We start from the raw sequence: 22,125 nt of genomic DNA, 5'->3' as shown, positions 1-22,125 counted from the left end.
TAAAAAGTGCTAGACGAAAAAAAACATATAACTACAATAGAATAGCAAAAAAATAACTGAAAAGGGTAGAGAAGAGAAGAAAGAAGAGAGACACAGTTGTATGTTTCTCGACAGGCGTGTGTGGGTCTTGAGAATTCCAGAGCGGATGGGTTAGCGGCCACCCGCCAACTTTTAACCAAAGATGTTGGCTTTTCCTTTACCTTCTGCCTGCGCAATCCCGCCTAGGTCACCACCCCGTCCCACACTGGCACGCCTGCGCCTTGAGCGTTACTAATGTCTGGAATTGATATAACCCTGATCCGCCTGCATGAACGATCATGGGGGTGACATGCGTTCAAAGCGTCAGTTATAGGAAGACCCATGTGCATACATTATGGATACATGAGACCCACGGCGCGAGAAGCAAAAAACAGACGCTATGCCGCCTGGAATACAACTAAGCCGCAACTACACATGATATTGTGGTTAAAAAAGTTGATATTCACACATTTGGTCTGCAATGGAGCGGCTTGACTATTAATCTGCATGCCGAATTATGGCAGAGACGCTGTTTTTATAAAGCCGTGGCAAAGTAACCAAAAATCGAGGAAGTGGAAGGAAAAAAGGAAAAAAAGGGGAGATAATGGCGGAATATCGAGTGTAGCTTTTTCGTTCCTCGCCTTAGTGAGCTTACCGATCAGGGCTTATCGGTTTGGCCTAATAATCTCACGTTGGATTCTTGTGGTCCTAGAAGCCCATTCAACTGGCTAACCAAAACCTGCCTAAACGTGACCCGAAAGAGCGGTAATAGCCGCTTACTGGGTGATATGGTCCATATCTCCCCACTTGCTAGTGTGTAATTGCGATTGGGGACTTGGCGTTTGTGGGTTCCACTGCGGTGTCGCCTTTGCGATGCCTGCGAAGTGGTGGGCAGCCGGCTGGAAAACTGCTTGGGGGAGGGTCAATGCTGCATCGGACGATATGTCGACAATACCCTGTACTAGGGGCGTGATATTCCATTCAGGATACTTCGTTTATACTATGTAGGGATTCATTTTTTCCAGGGCGCTAGATGGCAATCTAAGAAGGTTGCCTCTTTTTTTCGACACTATACCTGAATGGTACTATATTCTACCCGATTCGAATGTTCAGTCCATACCTCCCTGTCTATCGTAGACTGAGAAGTACCTCATATGGTGATGTTGACAGTGCAGTGCTCCATGCTGTCGTAATTTTGGATGCATGATCTGTGCCTGGCTCAAATAAATGATTGGTCAAAAATACCCCGTGCGATTCCGAGAAAAGAAACGAAAAGGCGAATTCAAAAAGGGAGGGAGCGAGAGGGGGAAACGGATGAGAGTCGAGACCAGAGCAATGAAACTGAGGGGATAGTTGAACCAAAATGTCGGGATCGGTGGGCGCTGGTGCATGGCCAAATACGAAGCTGTACCGCCTGGCCCGCCAACGATGCATCCCTGTTAGTCGTTCACAAGGGCCCAGGTTGGGCTAGTTTTAGCGAGAGTTACATGCGACTCTTCTGAACGAAATGATTTCTGCCAGCCATTGCAAGGATATGAAGTAGGTTCTTGTCGGCCGTTGAGCCGGCTTTGTCGCCTCGGCTTTGCACCCGGTGCCGGAGCTTCAAGTCGAATATTTGTTAGCTACGTTAGGCATTAAGATGTTAAACGTTCGCGGTACCAAAGACAGATCATAAGTTTGATTCAGAGCCCTTTCGCGGCTTTGATATAGTTGGCGCTGGATAAGGCTGAAAAACGATAATACAAAAAGTTATCTAGTCGCGGGCCGGTCAAGGCGTGGAACTGGAAGCGCAGCTTACTTTGGGTATTCTGTACGACCCAAAATGCAACTGACAACGCTACAAACATACACAGAACTGCGCGGGTCTGTCAGTACTTACCACCTTGGCTTTCCTAATTAAACGTGACAAAAATTCGTATGGGCTTTTTTGCATGCGTACATGCGTCGAATCGTATTCTGATAAAAAGAAGGTTGAAATTTCGGGATTGTATGGTGGCCGCCTTTGTCCATCCCCGTCATGCATGTTGCATGCCCCCCAATGCTCGCTAGTTCATCCACACTAATTAACTAGACGACATTTATAGACACCACGACCATGTGCCCACCATCAAAGTAGCCACACCTTTAATTCTGACCTTGTATTCTCCGTTTTGGGTCGATATGTACATGACAATCGACCGATCATCTTTTAAGTCATCATCATGACAGATTTGTTGGAAATAAATTCTGACATTGGTTGGATAATCCCGCGCTACGGGCTCTTTCGTATGCACCTACCTTCCTCTCGCATGAAAAGCCAAAGAGTACATATGGAATTACACGAAGGCGCACTAGAGGCCTCGGCTCTAGTAAGCGGCGGCCATGCATGTCTTCTTGCATCCTGTGCTTTTTCACTTAAACGACGTGGCGGCTTCTTGTTCAGAGACGTTTGTAGTCATATCTGGAAGAATTCAGAGTGGATATTCGGAATCCACCCCTGCAAGTGGGTAGAACGGTTCGACCTCCATGCCGTCCGTATATGTACGCAATCCTTGCAGCTCGCATGAAGCGATTTTCTCTCGAGATTCCGAGCGGAGGGTGTGTTGTCAAAGCTAGGTGTCTTACGACTTTTTGTGACCCTCCATTAGTACAGCAGTATCACATATTTCCCTGACTACCTTGACAGAAGCAAGACCCCCGAAACCGTCTTTCAGCTCCCTCAATTATTTCCGGACCTTGCTTGAACCGGCTGCTCATTGGGCCGACGCTTGCACTCTGGAACGAGGGGCTCCTCCAACTTGCCAGGGTCTGAAGGGAGGCTATAGGTTCCGGCCAATAATATTAGCTCTTTATCGTATGGAACTCGAATGTAGATACATAAAAAGACGTAGATATTTTGGGAAACCTGTTTCGAGCCATCAGGCATGAAAACGGACTTTTAGAAATGATGTCTAGATGCATAAGCCGGTCCCGCGCCTGTTTAAAAATCCAACGTCTGGTTCAACCGCGCGCTCGATCGATGCACTCTCTCTCCCTTTGTGACGTCGGAGAACGAGACCAGACCCTTCTATCTTTAGGTCACCCCTCTCGAATCCAAATCTTAGTATCCAACAAATTTGTTCGAAAATCATCCTGTTGTGGAAGGATGATTGTTCTACGCTCGTTTTAACAATGTCTATTGTTTGATATCGAAATCCAAGTTGGGATGAGACAAAAAGAAGTGTTGACCTGGTTGCAATCTGCTCTGCCACAACTCCGTGCCTGCAGCAAGCTATCAGGCATATCCGACCCCACAAAAAAGGAATAAAACCTTAGGGCCCAGGCTGGTAGGTCCCATGAAGCGACACAAGCAGAGTCCATGGGACCATATTTTCCTGTAATATGTGGTTTTGTTTAGGCCGTTTGGAAGAGTTCAGATGCGCAGAGTTCTTTTTGAGCCATGGGTTTGGGTCAGAGTTCAGCCGCCTTGGCAAAAATATGTACGCCGGCCTGTGTTGCATTGCATTGCGCCTGTCGCATGATATGATATGAGGCTAGCTCGTCTTTTGTATCACAATCCAATGATCAGGCGTATCGCGCTCTTCTTAACCAATCGAGAATCCTTTCGTTAACCAAGACGCATGTAGTCTCTGTTGACATAGCCAGGTATCATGGCGCTGCCGGACACCGCCCCTGAAAATACACCGGCTTCAAGAACCGCGGAAAACGACGACGTTGGTGACGCGTTTGCGCGGAGTCCTTCCGATGCCTTCCATTCTGTATCTGAGCATGGTCGTGGGCAGCGATCCCAAGAGCTTGGGTCTATTAGAAGTTCGTCACGATTCGCTGGTAGCTCTAGTGGTATTTACTTCCTGAGAACCGTATGCGACGCCATTGCAAAGGCGGGAACGTCCGAAAATCTTACTTCTGCACCAGCAGTAAATCTTCGGTTTATTCCTGGTGAGGATGAGAAAGCTGGCGATTTTAGTGGATGCATTTGGCATGCGACGGAGGTTACTAGTACAGTGGATGCGGCATGGCCCTCTTTTGACGACTTGGTCGCTCTGATTTCAAGTACTTACATTCGAGGATGGCATTGTCTTCTACCATTCCTCCAAGCCGAAACTCTACTCCAAACATTGGAGGATGTTTGTTCACGAAAGACACTGGATTACCGGACACCACAGTCGGTATGCATTCGTTCTATTCTGTCTATATCGCTACTCGATAAAAGGCAAATGCCTGGAGCTGATGCAATTATTACCCCTCTGCCCTCTTGCCTGGTGTTCAGGTCGTTGGAAGATTGTAGCTCTAGTATACACCCTCTTCTCGGTGATAATGGCCTGAACTCGCTCCAGGGGATGATCAGTGCTCAGGTCTTTATGATATCAATTATGGAACTTCGGTCGGCTTCTCGACTGGGCGGTTGGATTGTACGGATGGCTTTTGATTTAGGTCTCCACCGCTGCCCCTGTAGATATCGCCTCTCGTTCGGAGAAACCGAGATATTGATTCGTCGGCGCATTTTTTGGACAATATACAATCTCGACAGGTATCTCTGCCAGGCACTTGGGCTTCCATTGGGAATTAGGGACGAAGATGTTGATGTCTGTCTTCCAAATGATGAGATTCATAGACCGCCGGAAGAGAAGGTAGCCGAGGAGGATGCTGCTCGTATGTTATGTTCGCCCTCTAAGCTAGCTCTTATCTGAAATTCCGCCTAACAGACCTTTAGAAGACACCAGATTGATCCCATTGATATTACTTTCAAAGTATTCGGGTATCAAAGGCCGCTTAATGGAAATCAGTAATAAATGCATGCTCCATCGAACCGCAGATTCAGAGCAAGCCCTCCGAAATGTCCACGTTGATATCCTAAAGTGGCGAAACGAAGTGCAAGACTTTACTACTGTTGCCTTTGGCGACGATGATGACTTAGACGGCCCGAGGAATTCCTCAACCCTAAACGAGAAGCCCACAGTGATCACGCCGGCACATCGACTCATATTCCAGATAAAATACCACGAATTGCTACTGTTAATGCATCGTCCAGCATTATCAGCAAAGACCACAAACGAAACATACCCAGTCGCAATTCTCACCTGTCTTTCATCAGCAAGAGCGATAATATCGTTAACAAAACGGTATCTTTCTCGCTACAAATCAGGAGAGGGAAAGGTCGAGTATCCTATGCTATGGCATGTTATGCTTTCAACGATATGGATGAGTGGTCTTGTAGTAATATTTGCCGCATTCGAAGGTGGCGTTGCTCTCGACTCTGCTAATAGGTAGGATATATATGCTTCCAGTCTATAGCTGTAAAAACGCCTAGGGTTGCTGAACGAAATCTTTATTATTTTTAGGGATATTCAGTCAACTTGGTCAATTCTCGAACATCTTTCACTCAGACTCCCTGGTAAACCGAAGGCGTGTGAAGTTGCCCTCCGAGCCTTATTCCAATTAATGTGCAGAAAACGAGGGTTTTCCAACACCACATCCACCTCAGGCGCACTGCTGGGAAAGCGAAAGCGAACCGATGTAGTTCCAGAGTCCGGTAGGACAGATATCGAAAACCGAGCTGCCTCACCCTCAATGACTGCCATAGAATCTGGTGCCCCTATGCCCTACTCTACACAATCCAATGTCGCAAATACGGCGGGAAACTCTGAATTTGCCCTATCTGGCCAGCCTAGATCCGAATTTGAAATAGATACGAATCAACCTGTCGCACCTTCTCCGAGTCAAGGGTCCCTGGATGAAAACCAAGTGCTCTGGCTCCTTGACGTTCCAAATCTACTCGATGACCAGTCTTTGAACTTTTTCCCTGGGCAACCTGGTTCGTCAGTTGACTTGAGAGCTACATCAGAGTTCAACGCAGATGCACTCTTTAACAGCTTACGAATGAATATGGGGAATGAAGAATCATTCTATTTCTATGATACTGAGCCTGGGCCACCGTTTGTGTAACCTCTCCTCCTGATCAGCTGAGCATTGCGGGCAAGCGAATTTCATGTGTTGGGTCATCGTTTTATTCTTAAGCATGTACCTAATTCGGGAATTGGGTTTCCGTTTATGGAAGTTAATACTTAAAGTGAGGTTTCGAGTTATCCTAATGCGGAGTAGGTACCCTAAAATGCAACAAGATAATTTTGTACTAAATATGTCAACTTAATCCGCGTCTAAGCAACGGACACGCATGAACGTTGATATTGTAACTTAACCTATTAGAATAAGAAACCTTGGGCTACGATGAACCTCAATCTAATAGTAAAAGCGCGAAAGTATCTGGAAGATGAGCATAAAACTAGCGTTGTTAACTTTTTTGCCCTGACTCCAATTGTGCCCCCGTATGGTCGAAGCGGGTGTGTAGGGTGATATGTAGAGCTGCTGCAGTGGTCTAAGGCTTGTCAATCATTGATGTAAGAAAATTTCCCTCAAGTGATTGTGCTAATTAAGTGTCTCTGGGTAGAGTACTTTCGGGCATATGATTGGCAGATCAGAGTTGAAATAATATTTATAAATCTGATGAGAGGGAAGGTGGGAACTTTCGAAAAAAAAAATGCGGACTAGAGATACGCATATACATATAAAACTTGGGATATAGCTATAGCTCAACTCTCTAAAATTCTTTGAATCGAATTTCAACAAAGGCCCCAATTGAAAACGCACTTTCCATAGGTATAGGACCCAGGTTTATTTCTCCGACGCAAAACGACCCACTTTCCCGTTAAGGAGATCAACACTGAAAAGGAAATTATTGAAATAATGGCTGCGCCCTTCCAGGATACCGTTGTGGAGCTTTAAACGGTGAATCGGGGTCAATGTCTCCCGGCCTGCAGCTGCATTCGAAACCCTTTTTATTACCTGGTTCGCGGAAGTAGCTCTATAACGACCTGCGAGGTCGGATCTAGAGTTTCCCGTTTTTACGCGTATTCGCGGCCTAGGCAACGACCCAATGCGATGTAACTTGACAAATCGAATAGTTAACCCACATTCATTGCATCGCCCCTTCTAGGGTATATGGGTGGCTTCAATTTTGTTTCAACAAATTCAATCAATTGGTTATATAATTATTGACAAGGTCAGTCTTCCAATAAATTTCAAGTAGCTGACATGCTGAATAAATCACCTGTTATTCAAAGCGAGAGGCGACCGGCCTGTAAACTAGCAGTAAATATATTCGTAATACATAATTGTGTTTGATATTGATATGCGCAAGGTCGTTTAACACCGCGGTACCGATGAAAGATCATTCTTGATATACACTCCTAACTACAAACCCTTCTCATGCTTTTGATAGAGCTAACTTGTAGATTGGTATTCTAGTAGGCAAATAAGGCAACGGCTTCGTTGCTCAGCCCACTCCTCTGGATCTTCCTATTTTCTGCCTTCAACCAAACCCTCATAGCCCAAGCAGATGCAATCGTCGCAAATGCAAATGCGGCATTGGCAGACATAGCTGGAAGATAACGTGGCCCGTGGCTCTTGGGATACAAGTACGCTGTATAGATATATGAAGCATTTGCAACGACATTAACCAAAGACAAAGCACTGCCTTTCTTCTGTTTCGTTTGTCCGCATGTGGCGGTGACCCATCCCAATATCACTCCATTAACAGCATAGGCCCCTGAAGCGAACATAAAACAAGCGATATAGCGTGCCGCGGTATTCAGGGTTGTGCAGGCAATAATGAACCCAACGAGTGCTGCGCCCATCGACAACGTAATGTGCCAAGTCCGCTCATTGAACTTGCCGGATGAAACACCAACACCCCAACCAACAAATGCCGAAACAAGATATGGCGGACAAGTCAGAAGTAATGTAATCGTTCGACTGAAGCCAAGAGTTCCGACGACAGTGGGGAAGAAATTGTTAAATGAGCAGGCGGATAAATGCATGTTTTGCATGAAAACGAAGAGGTACATTCGCGGGTCTTTGATAGCTGCAATCAGACCCTCCATTGGCTTAGTGTCGTCAGTTAATTCGGCAGTGTCTATTTCGATCCTTTGAACGGCTAGCTCTCGTTCCGTTTGAGTAAGCCATGTGGTTGTTTCGGGTTGGTCGGGTAGGAGAAATGCGGCGATTATAGCGACGCCGAAAGTCACGGACCCTTCAATGATGAACAGCCATTTCCAGCCCTGAACCCCGTGTGCGCCATCCAATGTCTCAAAAGTAGCGGCAGCAATCAAGCCGGCAAATGAAGAAGCAAGAATATTTCCGGCATAGAGGATAGCTACTCTGGTAGCGATCTCCTTTCTGGTGTAGAATACCGAAAGAAGGTAGAGAGCGCCAGGGTAGAAGGGGGCTTCTGTGACACCAAGCAGGAATCTAACGGTCACTAAGCCCTTATAGTCTTTTGCAAGAGCTGTGCTAAGAATATCTTAATATTATTTTTCGATTTTATTATAACTGAATGAGATAAGGCTACTCACCAGGCAGATACAATCGCCCAAGCGGCCATACAGGAGGCCATGTACTTGGACGGCGGGATCTTCTTGGACGACATAATCATATTGGATGGGATCTGCATCAATAAATAGCTATCGTACTTCATCAGCACTTATATAATCCTAAGAACTGGTCACTGTAGCTTTCACTTACCCTACGAAGAGAATAGAAATACAGGTGTTGTACTGGTTACCAACAAGTCCGAGATCGCTTTCTAAATTGTTCAGTCGTGCCGACGTAATCGCATTCCGATCCAGCTGTAGAGACACGAATACTGTTAGGATATACTGCCACTAAAGGGGGCCGATGTCAGCAACTTACATAGTTGAGGAAATACATAACCCACAAAGTAGGCATGATCCTCCAATCCAGTTTTCGGACGAGAGCATTTTCAGCGGGGCCTCTTTCCAATGCTGACCCAAAATGGTCCCTCTGATCATTATTAGGAACTTCTTTCTGCCCATTAATACTCTCAATACACTCTACTTCGTCTTTTTTCTCGTTTCTCTCAACAGAAGTCAAGTTTGCCATATTGACCGATAAAAATCTGAAAAAATCTAACAGGAGGTGCGTTGTTGTGGTATATCGCAGGTGGACTTGCTAGATTGGGCGGTGCTGCGGTGTCACCATCCAGGGATCTTAGGCCCATTTTATCACCCAGGTTTGTGTGCGGATAAAGATTCAGCCGCTTCGTTCCCCAGCTTTTCGCCACAGGCTATGCGGAGAACGTTTCTCCTCTACTGTTTCTTAGTTTTCTCCACAAATTACTAATAACTGTAATACTAACTTTGTAGACGAATTCCAATTTCTAACAGCACTAGACATTTCACTTGCCTGCAGGCGAATTTCGAAATACGGGGTAGCGTAAACAAAGAAAGAAAGTCCGCTTGTACCATTGTCGAACGGTGAAATTTTTCGGTAAACCGGATTTGAAAGATGCAGCAGAGAAGCGCGCCGAGATTAACGACTGCTTGCGAACCATGCAAAAGGAAGAAAAGGAAGGTAAGCCAAACTCATACCCACGGGCCTTTTTCATTCGTTTATTCCCAAAAAGCATCGCCCAATTTGGTGGCCATGTCAGTGTGTTTTTCTTCCGTAGCCAAATTCACGAATACAAGCCCTAGTATCACTTTATGAACTATTCAATAGTGGCTAACATATATCCCGAAATTATCACAGTGTGATGGTGCTAGGTAATTCATTCCGTCCCATTATTACTGATTACATCCTAACCCAATGTATCCCACATACACAGCCCATTTTGCTCGATGTGCACACGCACTCCGTCGGCTTGTCATTATCTGAGACCTAACCCACGCGGATTACCATCGGGCTACCTGATAGCTCTGGAACAGAGACTAGCTGACACAGAGGCAGCATTGTCACTTTCGATTTCTTTAATTCTCGAATTGGCACCAGTTCATTCAATTACAATACGGCAGCCCTCTCCGAACTATCTAGAAACTATGAATGATCAAGTAATAGATCTCAAAAAACAAAAGGCTCTTGACTATCTTGAACTATCATCTTTAAACCATAAAGGGATAAAAGGCGGGAGGACACCAGATACATCGGCGGAAAAGCGTGAACAGCAAGACGAATGGCAACGGTGGCCAATTAGTTCAATGGCGGAGGTATTTTCATGGTGGTCAAAGAAGCAACAGCCGCCTTCTCCCCGACCACCCAAGGCTCGAAGAGTTATGGCCGAAGAGCCGGAAGAACGCACACGAGCACTGTCATTATCACCAATTGCGGCATTTGAAGACGCTCTGGATGATAATTCGAGCCATGCATCCCTAGAATCGAGTTTTGGAACCGATACCGGATCTCAAGTACCGGGTTCATCGAACAACCAAATGTCTGATCAGCGCAGCCGAAGTATACATGGGCATATTGGTCACACAATCCAACCTGCCGTGCCCCTGGAACCCCACGCATACTTCCCTACAAGTCAAAATAGTGGATCTTTGCCTATAGATTTTGCCGGGAACTATGCGGCGAAACTTTACTCCAGACCTTCTACGAGCGGCTCTTCGATTGTTAGCTATCCGCCAATTGTGCCAAGCCAGCTGAACGACCCATATACACAATCTACAGGAATTCCGACTCAAGTAGCGGCAGCTGACAGCGGACAATCTTACTCTCGAAATTCGCAAACGGATTTACAAGCAACAAAAAAATATACAGTCTCAGAGGGTGTACAAAGAGTGCTAGATCAAAATTCCGGCTGGTTTTAATCCCATAACAATTTTTCGAGTCAAACCCATTTAACAGGAGCCGACAGAAATTTTCGTCGGCATATTCGTATCTAATTGGAATCAACTACTTGAGTTCTCAGGAATATAGATAGGCGATCTGATAATATTAACATATAATATCACTAAGCATACAATTAGAAGCCTTTTGTGTATCGGTTCTACCTTGATAAAACTAAGACTATAGACCCAAATTTAAAATTCCCGTATCTCTACTATCCTCCGCGCAGAATCTAGCTTCATACTCAACTGACAATTCGTTTTTCTCTCCCCAAGCGCCTGGAAGAACCCTTGCCTTAGATTCCCGAGGTACAACTCGTAGGCGGGCATGTATCCTTTAACTAGTATGATGATAAACGTTGTCAGTGGCAAACCGCATAAAATAGTTCTCGAAGACCTACTGAATTCTATCACCGCTTCATCTGACATCCCCGTGCCCTTAAGTTTCCACAGCCAAGCTTCTTGTTCTAACCGCCAAGCATAGACGTTTCTTAGATCGTCTGTATCAAGATGAACCAAATAATCCCAGTGTTGTGGCCCCATAAACATGTCGTTATATTCGCCTAGTCTCTGGTTGATAAAGTTCAAATGTTCGAGTTCATGATTCGCAATAGTCCTTATTGGAAGTTTTATATCCGCATCATCAGTAGATGCGGCCACTACCGTTCGTGCTTCTTCCCAGGCTGTTCGCAGCGCTATCTCCGACACCGCTTGGAATCCCATACACCATCCTTCGAAAACCAGGACATCAACAACCTCCCGAGGTTCCGAACTATGCCACTCTGACTTTGGTAATCTATCGCCCTCTCCACCAAATTTGCTCTTGTCGAATATTGGAAAGAGCTTCTCCCCCGTCGTCGGCTGGTCGAATTGTTCAAAAAACCATTTTGCAAGCTCTAAATCATGTGTCCCCGGCTGCCCCCGTGTTCTTACGAGTCTATTTCCGGGGTTGGACTCACGGACGGCTACTAACCCCTCGTGTGGCAGGTACAAGTCGTCTAGTGATAGTGTTTTCGCTTTCAGTCCTGTTTTATTGATCGCGTCGACGATTCCCGCGCTCCATGTGGATTTCCCGCTGCCTTGAAGCCCCGTGACGGCGAGTTTGAATGGTCGCTGGTACGAGCCTTTTTCGAAAATCGATGGAGGCGCTGAAATATGACTTTTGATACGAGGAAGAATGAGTTGGAGCACTCGTTCAACCTCGAGCTCTACCGTCGCCATCGTGAAGCCGGGAGTTAGGGAGGGGGCACCCAGTTAGAGCAGCTGTGGCGGCGCGATTAAGCCTTACAAGGACTTTAATTGATGATGTCTTAGCAAAAAAAGGAGTCTCAAGCCTTAGGAAAGTCAATATATTGTTGTCAAAATCGCGAAATATTGGTCATCAAATGTAATTGAAAAAAGTAAAAGAGATATCAAAATACATAGCCTCTTCGGACCGAAGCCGCCAATTGGTGGTTAAGAGTGTTGCATTTTCATGCGGAAAAGTGTTTCTCCGCAAGATTATCCTCAAACCTCGCAATTCAAGGAACTTTACTCCACGATGGAAAACATTTTAAAAGCTATAAAGATGGGGACTCGGAGGAGGGTGTTCTTCTTGGCTCATCAAATCACCATTCAATCCTCCATCTTCCATTGATACCAAATATTTGATATCCTGCGCTGTTATAAATAATTTCAACCATTTCCACGCCGACTTATATATCCTGAACCTTCGGCTACCTAAAACAGCCAAGATGTCGCCAACAGCCAATCGAGGCCGACCCACTTACAAGATCGCTTCCATCCCAGCCGACGGAATCGGGCCGGAAGTCGTGGAAGCCGGCATTACCGTTCTCAAATGCCTCACTAAAGCCCTCTACACATTTAACCTTGAATTTGAACATTTCAATTGGAGTTCGAACCTTTACCTCAAAACTGGGAAATATATCCCGGACGGTGGTCTCGAGCGTCTAAAAGAATTTGATGCAATTCTTTTCGGTGCCGTCGGTGCACCTAATGTCCCAGATCATATATCTCTATGGGGGTTACGATTGGCTATTTGCCAGCCGTTTCAGCAATATGCCAATGTCCGACCCACAAAGATTTTTAAGGGAACACAGTCTCCATTGAGAAATTGCAACCCTGGTGATTTAAACTGGGTTATTGTTAGGGAAAACTCTGAGGGAGAATATGCTGGCCAAGGTGGTCGTTCCCATATAGGTCAACTTTGGGAGGTTGCTACTGAAGTCGCTATCTTCACCAGGCATGCCGTGGAAAGGTTGATACGGTTTGCATTCGAAACAGCACGCTCTCGCCCTAGGAAACTCCTGACGGTTGTAACGAAGAGTAATGCCCAGAGAAATGGCATGGTTCTCTGGGACGAGGTTGCTGAGCTGGTAGCCAAGGATTTCCCAGATGTTACCTATGATAAGATGTTGGTTGATGCTATGACCGTGAGAATGACGCTGAAACCGGAGACGCTTGATACCATTGTTGCCTCCAATCTAGTAAGTCTTATTCAGTGTCCCCTTTTTTTTTTTTTTTTCAATCTAAAAGGTGTTATATATGCTAACTTTATCTGTGTACAGCACGCTGATATCTTATCCGATCTTGCTGCGGCACTGGCTGGATCAATAGGTATTGCTCCAACGTCAAATCTTGACCCGACAAGGAAGAATCCTAGCATGTTTGAGCCTATTCATGGTTCGGCTTTTGACATTACTGGAAAAGGTATTGCCAACCCTGTCGCTACCTTTTGGACCGCCGCAGAGATGTTAGCCTGGCTAGGAGAAGAAGATGCAAGTAATACATTGATGGAATGCGTCGAGCAGGTCTGTGAGAAGGGAGTTAAGACCGTGGATTTAGGTGGAAATGCGACAACAATTCAAGTTACTGAAGCCGTCTGCGAGGAGATTGAGAGAAGATTAGGTGTTAGGAAATAGACGTCCCTTCAATTCTCTTTGTTTCTTTTTCAGTATTTTTCTAGAATTTGAATTATATTCCTTGTTGATGATAGTTTGTTTTTATACAAATCTACGTAAAAAATTTCGAGCGCTCCGGTAGTTAACTTTATAAAAAACCGATACAACTACGTTCTAAAGCCTTCTAGATACAATCCGTTCTGCACTGCCCCAAATAATCTTATTCTTGAATACTATGTATTGATAAAGAGACGCTCCTTTATTGAGATGTATGTGGATTCGATGACTGACAGTAGCCAATCATGATGTCCATCTATTATCCTTCAAGAACGGCCCGACCCTTTCTACCGGTGGCCCACCCCCAAATCTAATACTCCTCCACCCCCTCGCCTTAACTTTCTCCAATATTCTATTCAAAAACTCTTCACTTTCCTTTTCTAAACCGGGCTCTTCACTTTCCCTCGGGCCCCCTATCGCGCACCTCTCAACATTCGTCTCATCGAGCCACCTAATAACAGCATCGACTTCTCTTTCCCCTCCCCCTTCCTCCCTAAACTTCCTTAAGTTCACAAAGTACATATCCTTCTTCTGATCCTTCCCAACTTCAACGCCAATCTCAGTGCCCGCAGAAACATTTGCCATATCCTCTTCCTTACAAAAGGATAAAGTTAATATCCCATCGGCTTCCTCGGTATTTAGCTTCGTCCGCTCTGCTGACCCTGAGGACCGAGTTTCCCGCAGGCTACCGTAAGGTGACGATATGAATTCTTCAGAGATACGACCTCTTTCGTTGATAAACCCGTGAGGGACGAAGCCATCGTATGGTACCCGGTGAGATACTGCGATTCTGAGGGCAGCAGTATCAGGTCCAGTTTGTCCGCCAGATATTATGGTAAAATTCGGATGCATCTTCGGTTCTGATACCCTCTTGAAGGTATTTTTCAGAACGCGGGGAATGATTTTAGATGCCAGTTTGAAGCTTGAGGCTCGGGGCTTAGCTTAGCTTGGACTTCGGTTAAAACGGCTATAAACGTTCGAACGTTCACAATGCTTTCTGTGTTGTTGTGGGATAAAACGGCCAGGTAAGATTCGATTGGGAGGACTTCGGGCCGACTGTCTGAAAAACTTCGACAACAGGGTGCGGACGGAACGATCTCGGGTTCGAGTTTGCCTGCTGAAGACGATGTGTCGCAAGTTGGGGGATATAGCTCAGTTGGTAGAGCGCTTCCTTAGCGTGGGATATAATCCTACAGTCTGGATGAGGTCCCGGGTTCAATTCCCTGTGTCTCCAAAGCCTCAGGCTTTCTTCTTTTGGTGCTAGTTCTTCGTGGATAAAAAGACTTCTTTTTTTTCTTTTTGGCGACCTTCTTAATTCGACGATTACCGAAGAGTTAGAGGGAGAATAAACTATATCGATATGGAGATAACAGTCGGTCAATATATACTATTTCATTAGGAGGGCCTTATTGATTTCAAAGCAATCGTTGACGTATAAAAAACCTTGTCGTAACTGCCAATACCGGACAGTGAACCTTTTGCGCGACCATTTCAGAAGTTACACACAACAGAAGCCGCGGCAATTAGTCATACGGCCATGATCATGATCAGGCTACCGGTTCTATTATATTCTATAATATCACTTTCTGTACTGGTGAATTATATTTGGCAGGTTGTTTAACTAGCATACGCGGCTGCGACTTGGAAGTTACATACGTATACGTGGGCATTTATATTCATACAATCGATACTTAATATTATATTTACGTATGTTATCAAGAAGTTAACTTAGACACTTTCGCTGCTGTATACTGCGGGTCTAACATTTCTGAAGACATACACGTAACCTGTGTACTAGTAACTACTTATATATATCGCTAAAATGCTAGCTCAAATACACGCTAATAAGTTTATAACATCAAATAATTGGTCGCAGGAAAAGAAAAAAAGACTAAAGAAACCCCAATTTAGTCGGCTTGGGGATGTACCTATGTAGTGTCCGCATATGCATATATGCGTGTACATATGATTTGCAAACTTGACGAGTCTTCAATGAAGCATGCAATCATGAGCCTGGGCTGGAGGAGTTTGCATGAAAAGATTCCGATATTTCCCAATAACTTTTGAAGAAAAGTTGCTACCAAGATAATTTAGAGCCATAAGTTTCCCTACTTAACTCCCCCCGCTCTCCTACCGTTGTTTCTTGCTTTCGGGGTCGTCGTCTTTCCTTTAAGTCTGTCTCGACAACTAGCACATGTCCTAGTTTGGCATCCGGGACATTCGAAAATAAAACTCTTGTAATTTTTATTGCAGCCCGTACAATCCTCGGAAGAAATATTAATCTTTGACCAGTATCCTTGATGAGAGCAGGCGGTTTGAGGCTGTGATGATGACGATGATGGGTTTGGGGTCCTTCGGGGTCGTCGGGTTTGTGCGCCTCGAGATGGCCCCGGATTCCCTTTGGCTCTCTGATCCTGCTGTTTCTGATTCTGCTGTTGTCCCTGCTGTTGCCCCTGCTGTTGCCCCTGCTGTTGCCCCTGCTCTTCTTGTTGCTGCTGCTGCTGATGGTACCGCTTCTCCATCCGTTTTAAAAATTCGTCGAGCCCTTCGTGTGTCGGTGTCTTCTTATCTGGCTGCTCGTCGAGGTTGGCCGGTACATGTGTTTCTTGTCGGGCCTTTTTCCGAGCCTCTTCTCGAGCTCGCTCCCGCCCTCGTACATATTCTTGGTATTGTTTCTCTAGAGCTTCTTCAGCTTTACGAAACCTTTCAGCTTCTTCTTCTTTTTTACGGCGCTCTTCCTCTTTTTTACGATGCTCTTCCTGGGCTTCTCGTCGTCGATTCTCGGCCTCTTCCCTTCTCCAATATTCTGCCCAGGCTTTCGCGTTCTCCTCTTCAGCTTTTTTACGACGTTCTTCTTGGGCTCTCTGTGCCTCTTGGGCTCTTTTTGCCTCTTGGGCTCTTTTACGACGCTCTTCTCGGGCCCTCTGTGCCCTTTCCTGGGACTTCCGGACCTCTTCAGCCCAAGCCCGGGCCTCAGCTTCTTCTTGATCCTTTCGAGCTTTCTCTGCGGCCTCTCTAGCCTTTCTCGCCGCCTCTCTTAGTTTCTCAGCCGCCTCTTTAGCCTTCCTCTCCCTCTCTCGCTGTTCTTGCTCAGCCGCCTCCCTGGCTTTTCTTTCTTTCTCTCGCTGTTCTTGCGCTGCCTTCTTTCTTGCTTCTTCTAGATCAGCCTTCTTCCTCCGCTCCTTTTTAGCCTTCAGGGCACTCTCCTCTCGTTGTCGAATAATATCTTGTCTCTCCCATTCTTCCCACTGGCTTGGATAATCTCCCATACGTCCAAACTCAGTCTCTTCTTTAGCAATTTTAACCCTCAAACTAGTGAGTTTCATCAAACTCTCACGATCCGCTTCCTCATACCGTCTAACCTCTTCTTCCGGTAGGACTACATCCCCCCACACCCACCCTCCAATCCAAGTACGTGTAGTCTTCCACTTCTTCTCTTCTTCTCGCCTTTTCATCTCTTCACGAACTTGTTCCATTTGCCTCTTCAGCTCGGCAATTTTTTCTTTCATATCATTGTACATTTTTTTCCGGGTTTCCATACCCATCTTTTGAAGATTATGGGAACGCCATTTCTGGGTTAATTTGACCTCCTCTTGTAGGATATCTGACGGTGTAGCGTAGTTTCTCGGGTCGTAGGAAGAATACGAAGAGGATGAGGAAGAGTTAGTGGTATTATAGCTCGGTCTAGACGATGACGAGGAGGAGGTATTCGTAAACGGTTTGTTAAACGGAGAAGCAGCCGGTTTGTATGTACGATCATAAGCGCTTCGCTTTAGCGAGTCAGAGAGACATTCGTATGCTGCATTGACCTATTCTCGTAAGAGAGGGGAAACAAAAGCTTTTACTCAGCAACTGATATCCAAATATGTATAAACGGCTCAAAGAAAATGTCTACCGTTCTAAAGAAAATACTTCAATACAATATATATGGACCATACCTTTTTAAACTCGTCAGTCGCTGTTTCAGAACCCCTATTTTTGTCTGGATGTGTTCTCAGAGCTGCCACCCTATATGCCAGCCTGATTTCTTCTCCCGTCGCCGTTCTGGAAATACCGAGAATAGCGTAGTGGTCCTGCATTGCTACTTATTTGTCCATAGCATAGTCTATTTAATCTATTAGTACTTTTAATGGCGACCTTTCCTTCTTGTTCTTCTCAAATAATGAAAAGAACTATGCCTGGTTAATATTAATCGCTAGAAGCCGGTAAGCAAAAGTTAGGACAGTCAACCGCTAAGCGCCATGGATCTTAGGTATGTATATCAGCCCTGCGTAACATTTATAAATTTAACAGCCTCGCCTCTTGAGTCGAACCTCATCAGCGGCCGAGATTAACGATATACTTTAAAAGATAAAAAATAAAAAATAAAAATAAAAATAAAGTAAGCAAAACGAAATATAACAGCCTCGTCCGTAAATCGTCAAAAAGTGATCAGACGACATCCTCGTAACACACGAGATCTCTCCAGGGAAAATCTCAGCTCTTAAATACCAGAATTTCGTTAAAATTCAGGCATCATATAATACAGCCAGCCCCACAAAAAATGACCATAAACTATTAGTGGGACAGGCTGCTAGCGCGCGTTCTATGCAACTTGTGAGTCGGTATGCCACGCAGCTGCATTGGCCAGCGAGGCGAGGGTTCGAGACGAAACGAGGTTGCTGTGCCGTACATATGGCCCAATCCTTCACGTGTATGTTCACACTTTTTGGCTTGCAATTAAATGCAAACACGATTTCGCACTACAATCGTGGTAATTGAAGTTCTTCATCTAGAGAATAAATTCACAATACCTAATTACCGATACATCGGGACTTAGATACCTGAGGCCGGAATAAAATGTCGAAGTTAGATCTATTGAACCCCTTGCATGAGATGCCGATTTCACAGAGTTGTGTTGATCGACAAAATACAACACTACCGCCTCTACAAAAACCACCCAATATATTGGGTGGTTCGTAGCCAAAATGAGTAAACCTAGAGGCAAGCACCTGAGCACTTACTTACTTAGCTATATACTATAGTGATTGTCCCCCATTACTAATAAATTCAAGATTCGACAAGCTTCTGTAGACAATAATAAAGACACACGAATGCAAAAGATAATGAAACTCGGCTGAAAGAATTTTGTCCAAGAAATAAATGCCAGGTCCCTGCGATACCCCAAGTACCAACTTCCAGTGTTTGAATCCAACACCCAAGCCAATGTCAAAGTCCAGGTCAAAGTTCGAGTTTGGGCCAGAGCCTAAGCCCAGAGTCAAGGAAAGCCGGTGCGTGGTAACGAAGGAACAAATTACTAAAAGACAGCTTATTCACTGATTTACGCCTTTTCTTGAACCAACGAAAAGAGGAAAAAGAAGAAAGACCAAGGTTAGCTTAAAAACTACACATGTGCCAGGATTGCCGAATGCGTTCAATTCGTACCGGTGACAGCCAGTCTAGAGAATTATATGTTAACACCTCCCACATGAAATGATGGATGATATGTGGACCTACTTCATCAAGTGCTCCATGAATGTTTGTAGCGACACGTCGTCGGTGAAGATTGTCTGCGCGTTTTGAGTACCACCACCGTATGCTCCAGTTGTATGCGTCGTCGACGGGTTCAACTTGCTCAGCAAGAAACGAGCTTGAGACCCACCAGCGTCACAAACGATGAAACGTGGAAGAGGGAAACGGTCTTGAATGAGATCCTATCACGTAAAATATCCTGCTCAGTAACTCACCTTTGGGCCTATTTTCAACCTTACTGCATGGGGGGACTTACGCGAGCATCGTCCTTCGGTTGCTGTAGTAGCTCCTTAAAGTTCTCATATCCCTCTTGGTCTTGGTACCCTGCTTTTCTCCACTCGGCAATAGTTTCGCCATGGAAAATCAAGATATGGAAGAAAGTATCCAACAACAAAATATGGGTAGGTTGTATGCTAGTAGAGTCAAGCAGTACAGGCTGTGACGGCTGGTCGAAAGTGTACGTATCCAAAGTCGGCTGAATCATCACAAGCGAGTTGCTACAATCTTCTCTATTCAAAATATGTCGGTAAAACGCAGTCTCGTCAGGCGAGTTGTTGAAAACCTGCAAGAACTGACTGCGTCGAAGATGGAACATAAACTGTGGGTAAAGCGAGAAGTTCTTCTCAAGACGGAAGGAAGTCGGATCATCTTTTCGGTATTCCGCGAATCGCGAACACAACCTGATGAGCATTCGATCAACCCAACGTAGCACATCTGGGCCATCATCAACCTCGGCCTTGAAGACAGCTATTCTAGCCATAAGAACAGCAGCAGTTTCTTGGTCGAAGGAATGTCCGATAGCAGCTGGGTCACCGGTTGGAGCACTGACATCTCTGGCGATAGTTGTAACACGAAGGTGGTATTGGCCTGAAGAATGTTGGTAGTAAGTCAAGAACTGGATTAACCCTTTCTGTGGAACTTGTTGGTGGGCTGGTGGGCCAGCTTGACCCGCGACCTCAAAGTATGTGGCGACGGTAGAAGTAGGCGTAATACCACACAGTTTCCACGAGCATGTGTTTCCAATACCACACTCAGTCTCACCAACGGAGGTTGATTTCTTGTTGAGGGAGATGGCGTGTCCGATCAAGCCGGTGATTTTTAGCTCCTTGGTGGTGAGGACTTCGAGTGAAGCATTGAAACCCATCTGCAGGTTTTCGTTAGCATCCTTGTCGAAAACCTTGATGAAACTCTGCTTGAACATTGAAGATTTGAAACTGTCGGTCAAGATCATATGTCCACCGGTATAATTTGAGAGACCCTTCATCTCCAATAACCCGACCTGATCAAGACAACCAGCAAATATATCAATGATGTGGCCATTGTGCGCAGTTCGTTTCGCAAGGCCGTCATAAAACTATTGATTTTTGTTAGTTGCCGTTTCCATCGAGAACATATCTATCAGGCTGACTTGCCTTCATTGCCTTCTTATAGTACTTGATGTTATCCCGTTCAATGTCGTGGTGGGATCTAATGGGCTCCCTCAATTCAGGTCCAACGACCATACCGGGGCCTTCGGTTCCAGGTCCGCCAGAAAACAACATAATTCTCGCTCCGGTATTGGCGAAAGACGACTCCAATAATCCTACAGCGACACTCAGGGCAACACCGGTACACCTTAGAGGGCGTTTATCATTGGCGACGGACCAGGGATCCTTTTGGAGTTGCTCGAGAACGTTTGTGAGCTGGAATTCACAAGCCGCAACAGGGAGCAGGAAACGAGCACCAGCACCCATTTGAGGTGGCGGGCGTTGACCTTGTGGCAGTGGTTGCTGGGGTCGAAGGCCGGGATTGATGATTCCGAGCATTTCTTGCACAGTTTTGGCGGAGTATTCCTTGGTTCCTCTGAATACATAGGATTTGGGGCATTCGTTATATCCGAGCTCGTGAACTTGGGCCTATGATAAACCGTATTAAAATAATGATGCTTCAAACAATCCATACGATTTTCGAGGCATCCATACCATTGTTCCGTATGTAATCAAACCAACAAGGGAGGTAGGTGGCAACATGCTCAAGCTGACAATGATAGAGTCCTTGAGTGCCTTCAAGCTATCTTCCTCCTGGCAAGTATCGACGACGAACAAGAAGATTGGAGGGGCCGGAGCCGGTCTCGCAAGAGCATATTCAATGGTTGAAAACTGGGGGAGGAGTTCGGGAGGGTAAGAGTTATTGGAGATATCCTTGTAGTGAGGCGGGAACTGGTTGCGATTGAGACAGAACGGGCATATCCAAAGCTTTGCGCGAGTGTCGACTTGGCTATATAGTAAGAGCTACAATCAGCTATTATAACTTGAGACTGAAAATATAGGTGATAGATCGAGCAATGGCTTACCAGTAAGGGTTAAGAACACCCCGACACGGGCTTCTGCATGTGACAGGTTCATAGTGGACGATATAGTTCTGGTCTGCCTTCTCTTTCAAGGGAGTGTAGAGGACACCGATAGGGACGACAAGTCTGCTTGCCTCAAGTCGGGACCCTGGGAAGATATTCCAACTAGTAGAAAGGACCGACAATGTCAGCGTGACGGGAAATTTGAAGATCCAAGATACATGTCGTCTGTAGACAGTTATATATCTCACGCAGGAGACACACGCACCTTAAGCGAGCACCATCCTGCTCTTCCTGCTGCGCCCAAGCTTCCTTGATAGCTTCGATATCCATCCTGGCCCTATCCGAAGCTTATCGATGCGATTGTCGAGTATGCGATGATTAGGAGAGGGCGTGGTTGGTTGGTGGCGATGATGTGGTACGGATAGAAGAAGGATAAGAGAGAGAGTCGGTGGGGTGCGTGTTGAAGCTTTGATATATGAATGAGGTCAACAGAGGGTGGTGCAACTGACGACGCCGAAAATTTGGAGGGCTTCTGTCCACAATATAACAAGATCCCGAACCACTTTGCTGGAAATAGACAGAAACACCACAGCTCGGTCCAAATAACAGTAGTTCAAGCTCGAGGTACCGGTACAAATAAGCCTCG

The 22,125-nt window shown here is 45.6% G+C and overlaps 8 protein-coding genes across 8 annotated transcripts; 3 read left to right on the top strand and 5 right to left on the bottom strand.

Moving 5' to 3' along the window:
• Window positions 1-3,647: 3,647 nt before the first annotated feature.
• AOL_s00083g177 (uncharacterized protein) lies at window positions 3,648-5,943 on the top strand (the record flags this gene model as incomplete). Its single annotated transcript, XM_011125356.1, has 3 exons — window positions 3,648-4,650; window positions 4,712-5,264; window positions 5,340-5,943. The coding sequence occupies 3 exons, from the start codon at window positions 3,648-3,650 to the stop codon at window positions 5,941-5,943; spliced, it is 2,160 nt and encodes a 719-aa protein (XP_011123658.1).
• A 1,355-nt stretch (window positions 5,944-7,298) lies between these two features.
• AOL_s00083g176 (uncharacterized protein) lies at window positions 7,299-8,955 on the bottom strand (the record flags this gene model as incomplete). Its single annotated transcript, XM_011125355.1, has 4 exons — window positions 7,299-8,346; window positions 8,409-8,516; window positions 8,578-8,681; window positions 8,746-8,955. The coding sequence occupies 4 exons, from the start codon at window positions 8,953-8,955 to the stop codon at window positions 7,299-7,301; spliced, it is 1,470 nt and encodes a 489-aa protein (XP_011123657.1).
• Window positions 8,956-9,890: 935 nt separating this feature from the next.
• On the top strand, window positions 9,891-10,661 carry AOL_s00083g175 (uncharacterized protein; the record flags this gene model as incomplete). The annotated part of the gene is made up of 1 exon (XM_011125354.1): window positions 9,891-10,661. The coding sequence occupies one exon, from the start codon at window positions 9,891-9,893 to the stop codon at window positions 10,659-10,661; it is 771 nt and encodes a 256-aa protein (XP_011123656.1).
• A 213-nt stretch (window positions 10,662-10,874) lies between these two features.
• AOL_s00083g174 (uncharacterized protein) lies at window positions 10,875-11,900 on the bottom strand (the record flags this gene model as incomplete). The annotated part of the gene is made up of 2 exons (XM_011125353.1): window positions 10,875-11,020; window positions 11,081-11,900. The coding sequence occupies 2 exons, from the start codon at window positions 11,898-11,900 to the stop codon at window positions 10,875-10,877; spliced, it is 966 nt and encodes a 321-aa protein (XP_011123655.1).
• A 512-nt stretch (window positions 11,901-12,412) lies between these two features.
• AOL_s00083g173 (uncharacterized protein) lies at window positions 12,413-13,600 on the top strand (the record flags this gene model as incomplete). Its single annotated transcript, XM_011125352.1, has 2 exons — window positions 12,413-13,165; window positions 13,247-13,600. The coding sequence occupies 2 exons, from the start codon at window positions 12,413-12,415 to the stop codon at window positions 13,598-13,600; spliced, it is 1,107 nt and encodes a 368-aa protein (XP_011123654.1).
• A 279-nt stretch (window positions 13,601-13,879) lies between these two features.
• AOL_s00083g172 (uncharacterized protein) lies at window positions 13,880-14,488 on the bottom strand (the record flags this gene model as incomplete). Its single annotated transcript, XM_011125351.1, has 1 exon — window positions 13,880-14,488. The coding sequence occupies one exon, from the start codon at window positions 14,486-14,488 to the stop codon at window positions 13,880-13,882; it is 609 nt and encodes a 202-aa protein (XP_011123653.1).
• A 1,256-nt stretch (window positions 14,489-15,744) lies between these two features.
• AOL_s00083g171 (uncharacterized protein) lies at window positions 15,745-17,715 on the bottom strand (the record flags this gene model as incomplete). Its single annotated transcript, XM_011125350.1, has 2 exons — window positions 15,745-17,445; window positions 17,575-17,715. 2 exons carry the CDS (start codon window positions 17,713-17,715, stop codon window positions 15,745-15,747), a joined length of 1,842 nt encoding a protein of 613 aa, XP_011123652.1.
• A 1,334-nt stretch (window positions 17,716-19,049) lies between these two features.
• On the bottom strand, window positions 19,050-21,809 carry AOL_s00083g170 (uncharacterized protein; the record flags this gene model as incomplete). Its single annotated transcript, XM_011125349.1, has 7 exons — window positions 19,050-19,074; window positions 19,133-19,329; window positions 19,404-20,501; window positions 20,560-21,042; window positions 21,109-21,403; window positions 21,480-21,641; window positions 21,745-21,809. The coding sequence occupies 7 exons, from the start codon at window positions 21,807-21,809 to the stop codon at window positions 19,050-19,052; spliced, it is 2,325 nt and encodes a 774-aa protein (XP_011123651.1).
• Between the last annotated feature and the right edge of the window lie 316 nt (window positions 21,810-22,125).

This window comes from Orbilia oligospora (assembly GCF_000225545.1).
Source record: "Orbilia oligospora ATCC 24927 unplaced genomic scaffold scaffold00083, whole genome shotgun sequence".
Lineage (NCBI taxonomy): Eukaryota > Fungi > Ascomycota > Orbiliomycetes > Orbiliales > Orbiliaceae > Orbilia > Orbilia oligospora.
This window is presented reverse-complemented; position numbering and strand designations above follow the sequence as displayed.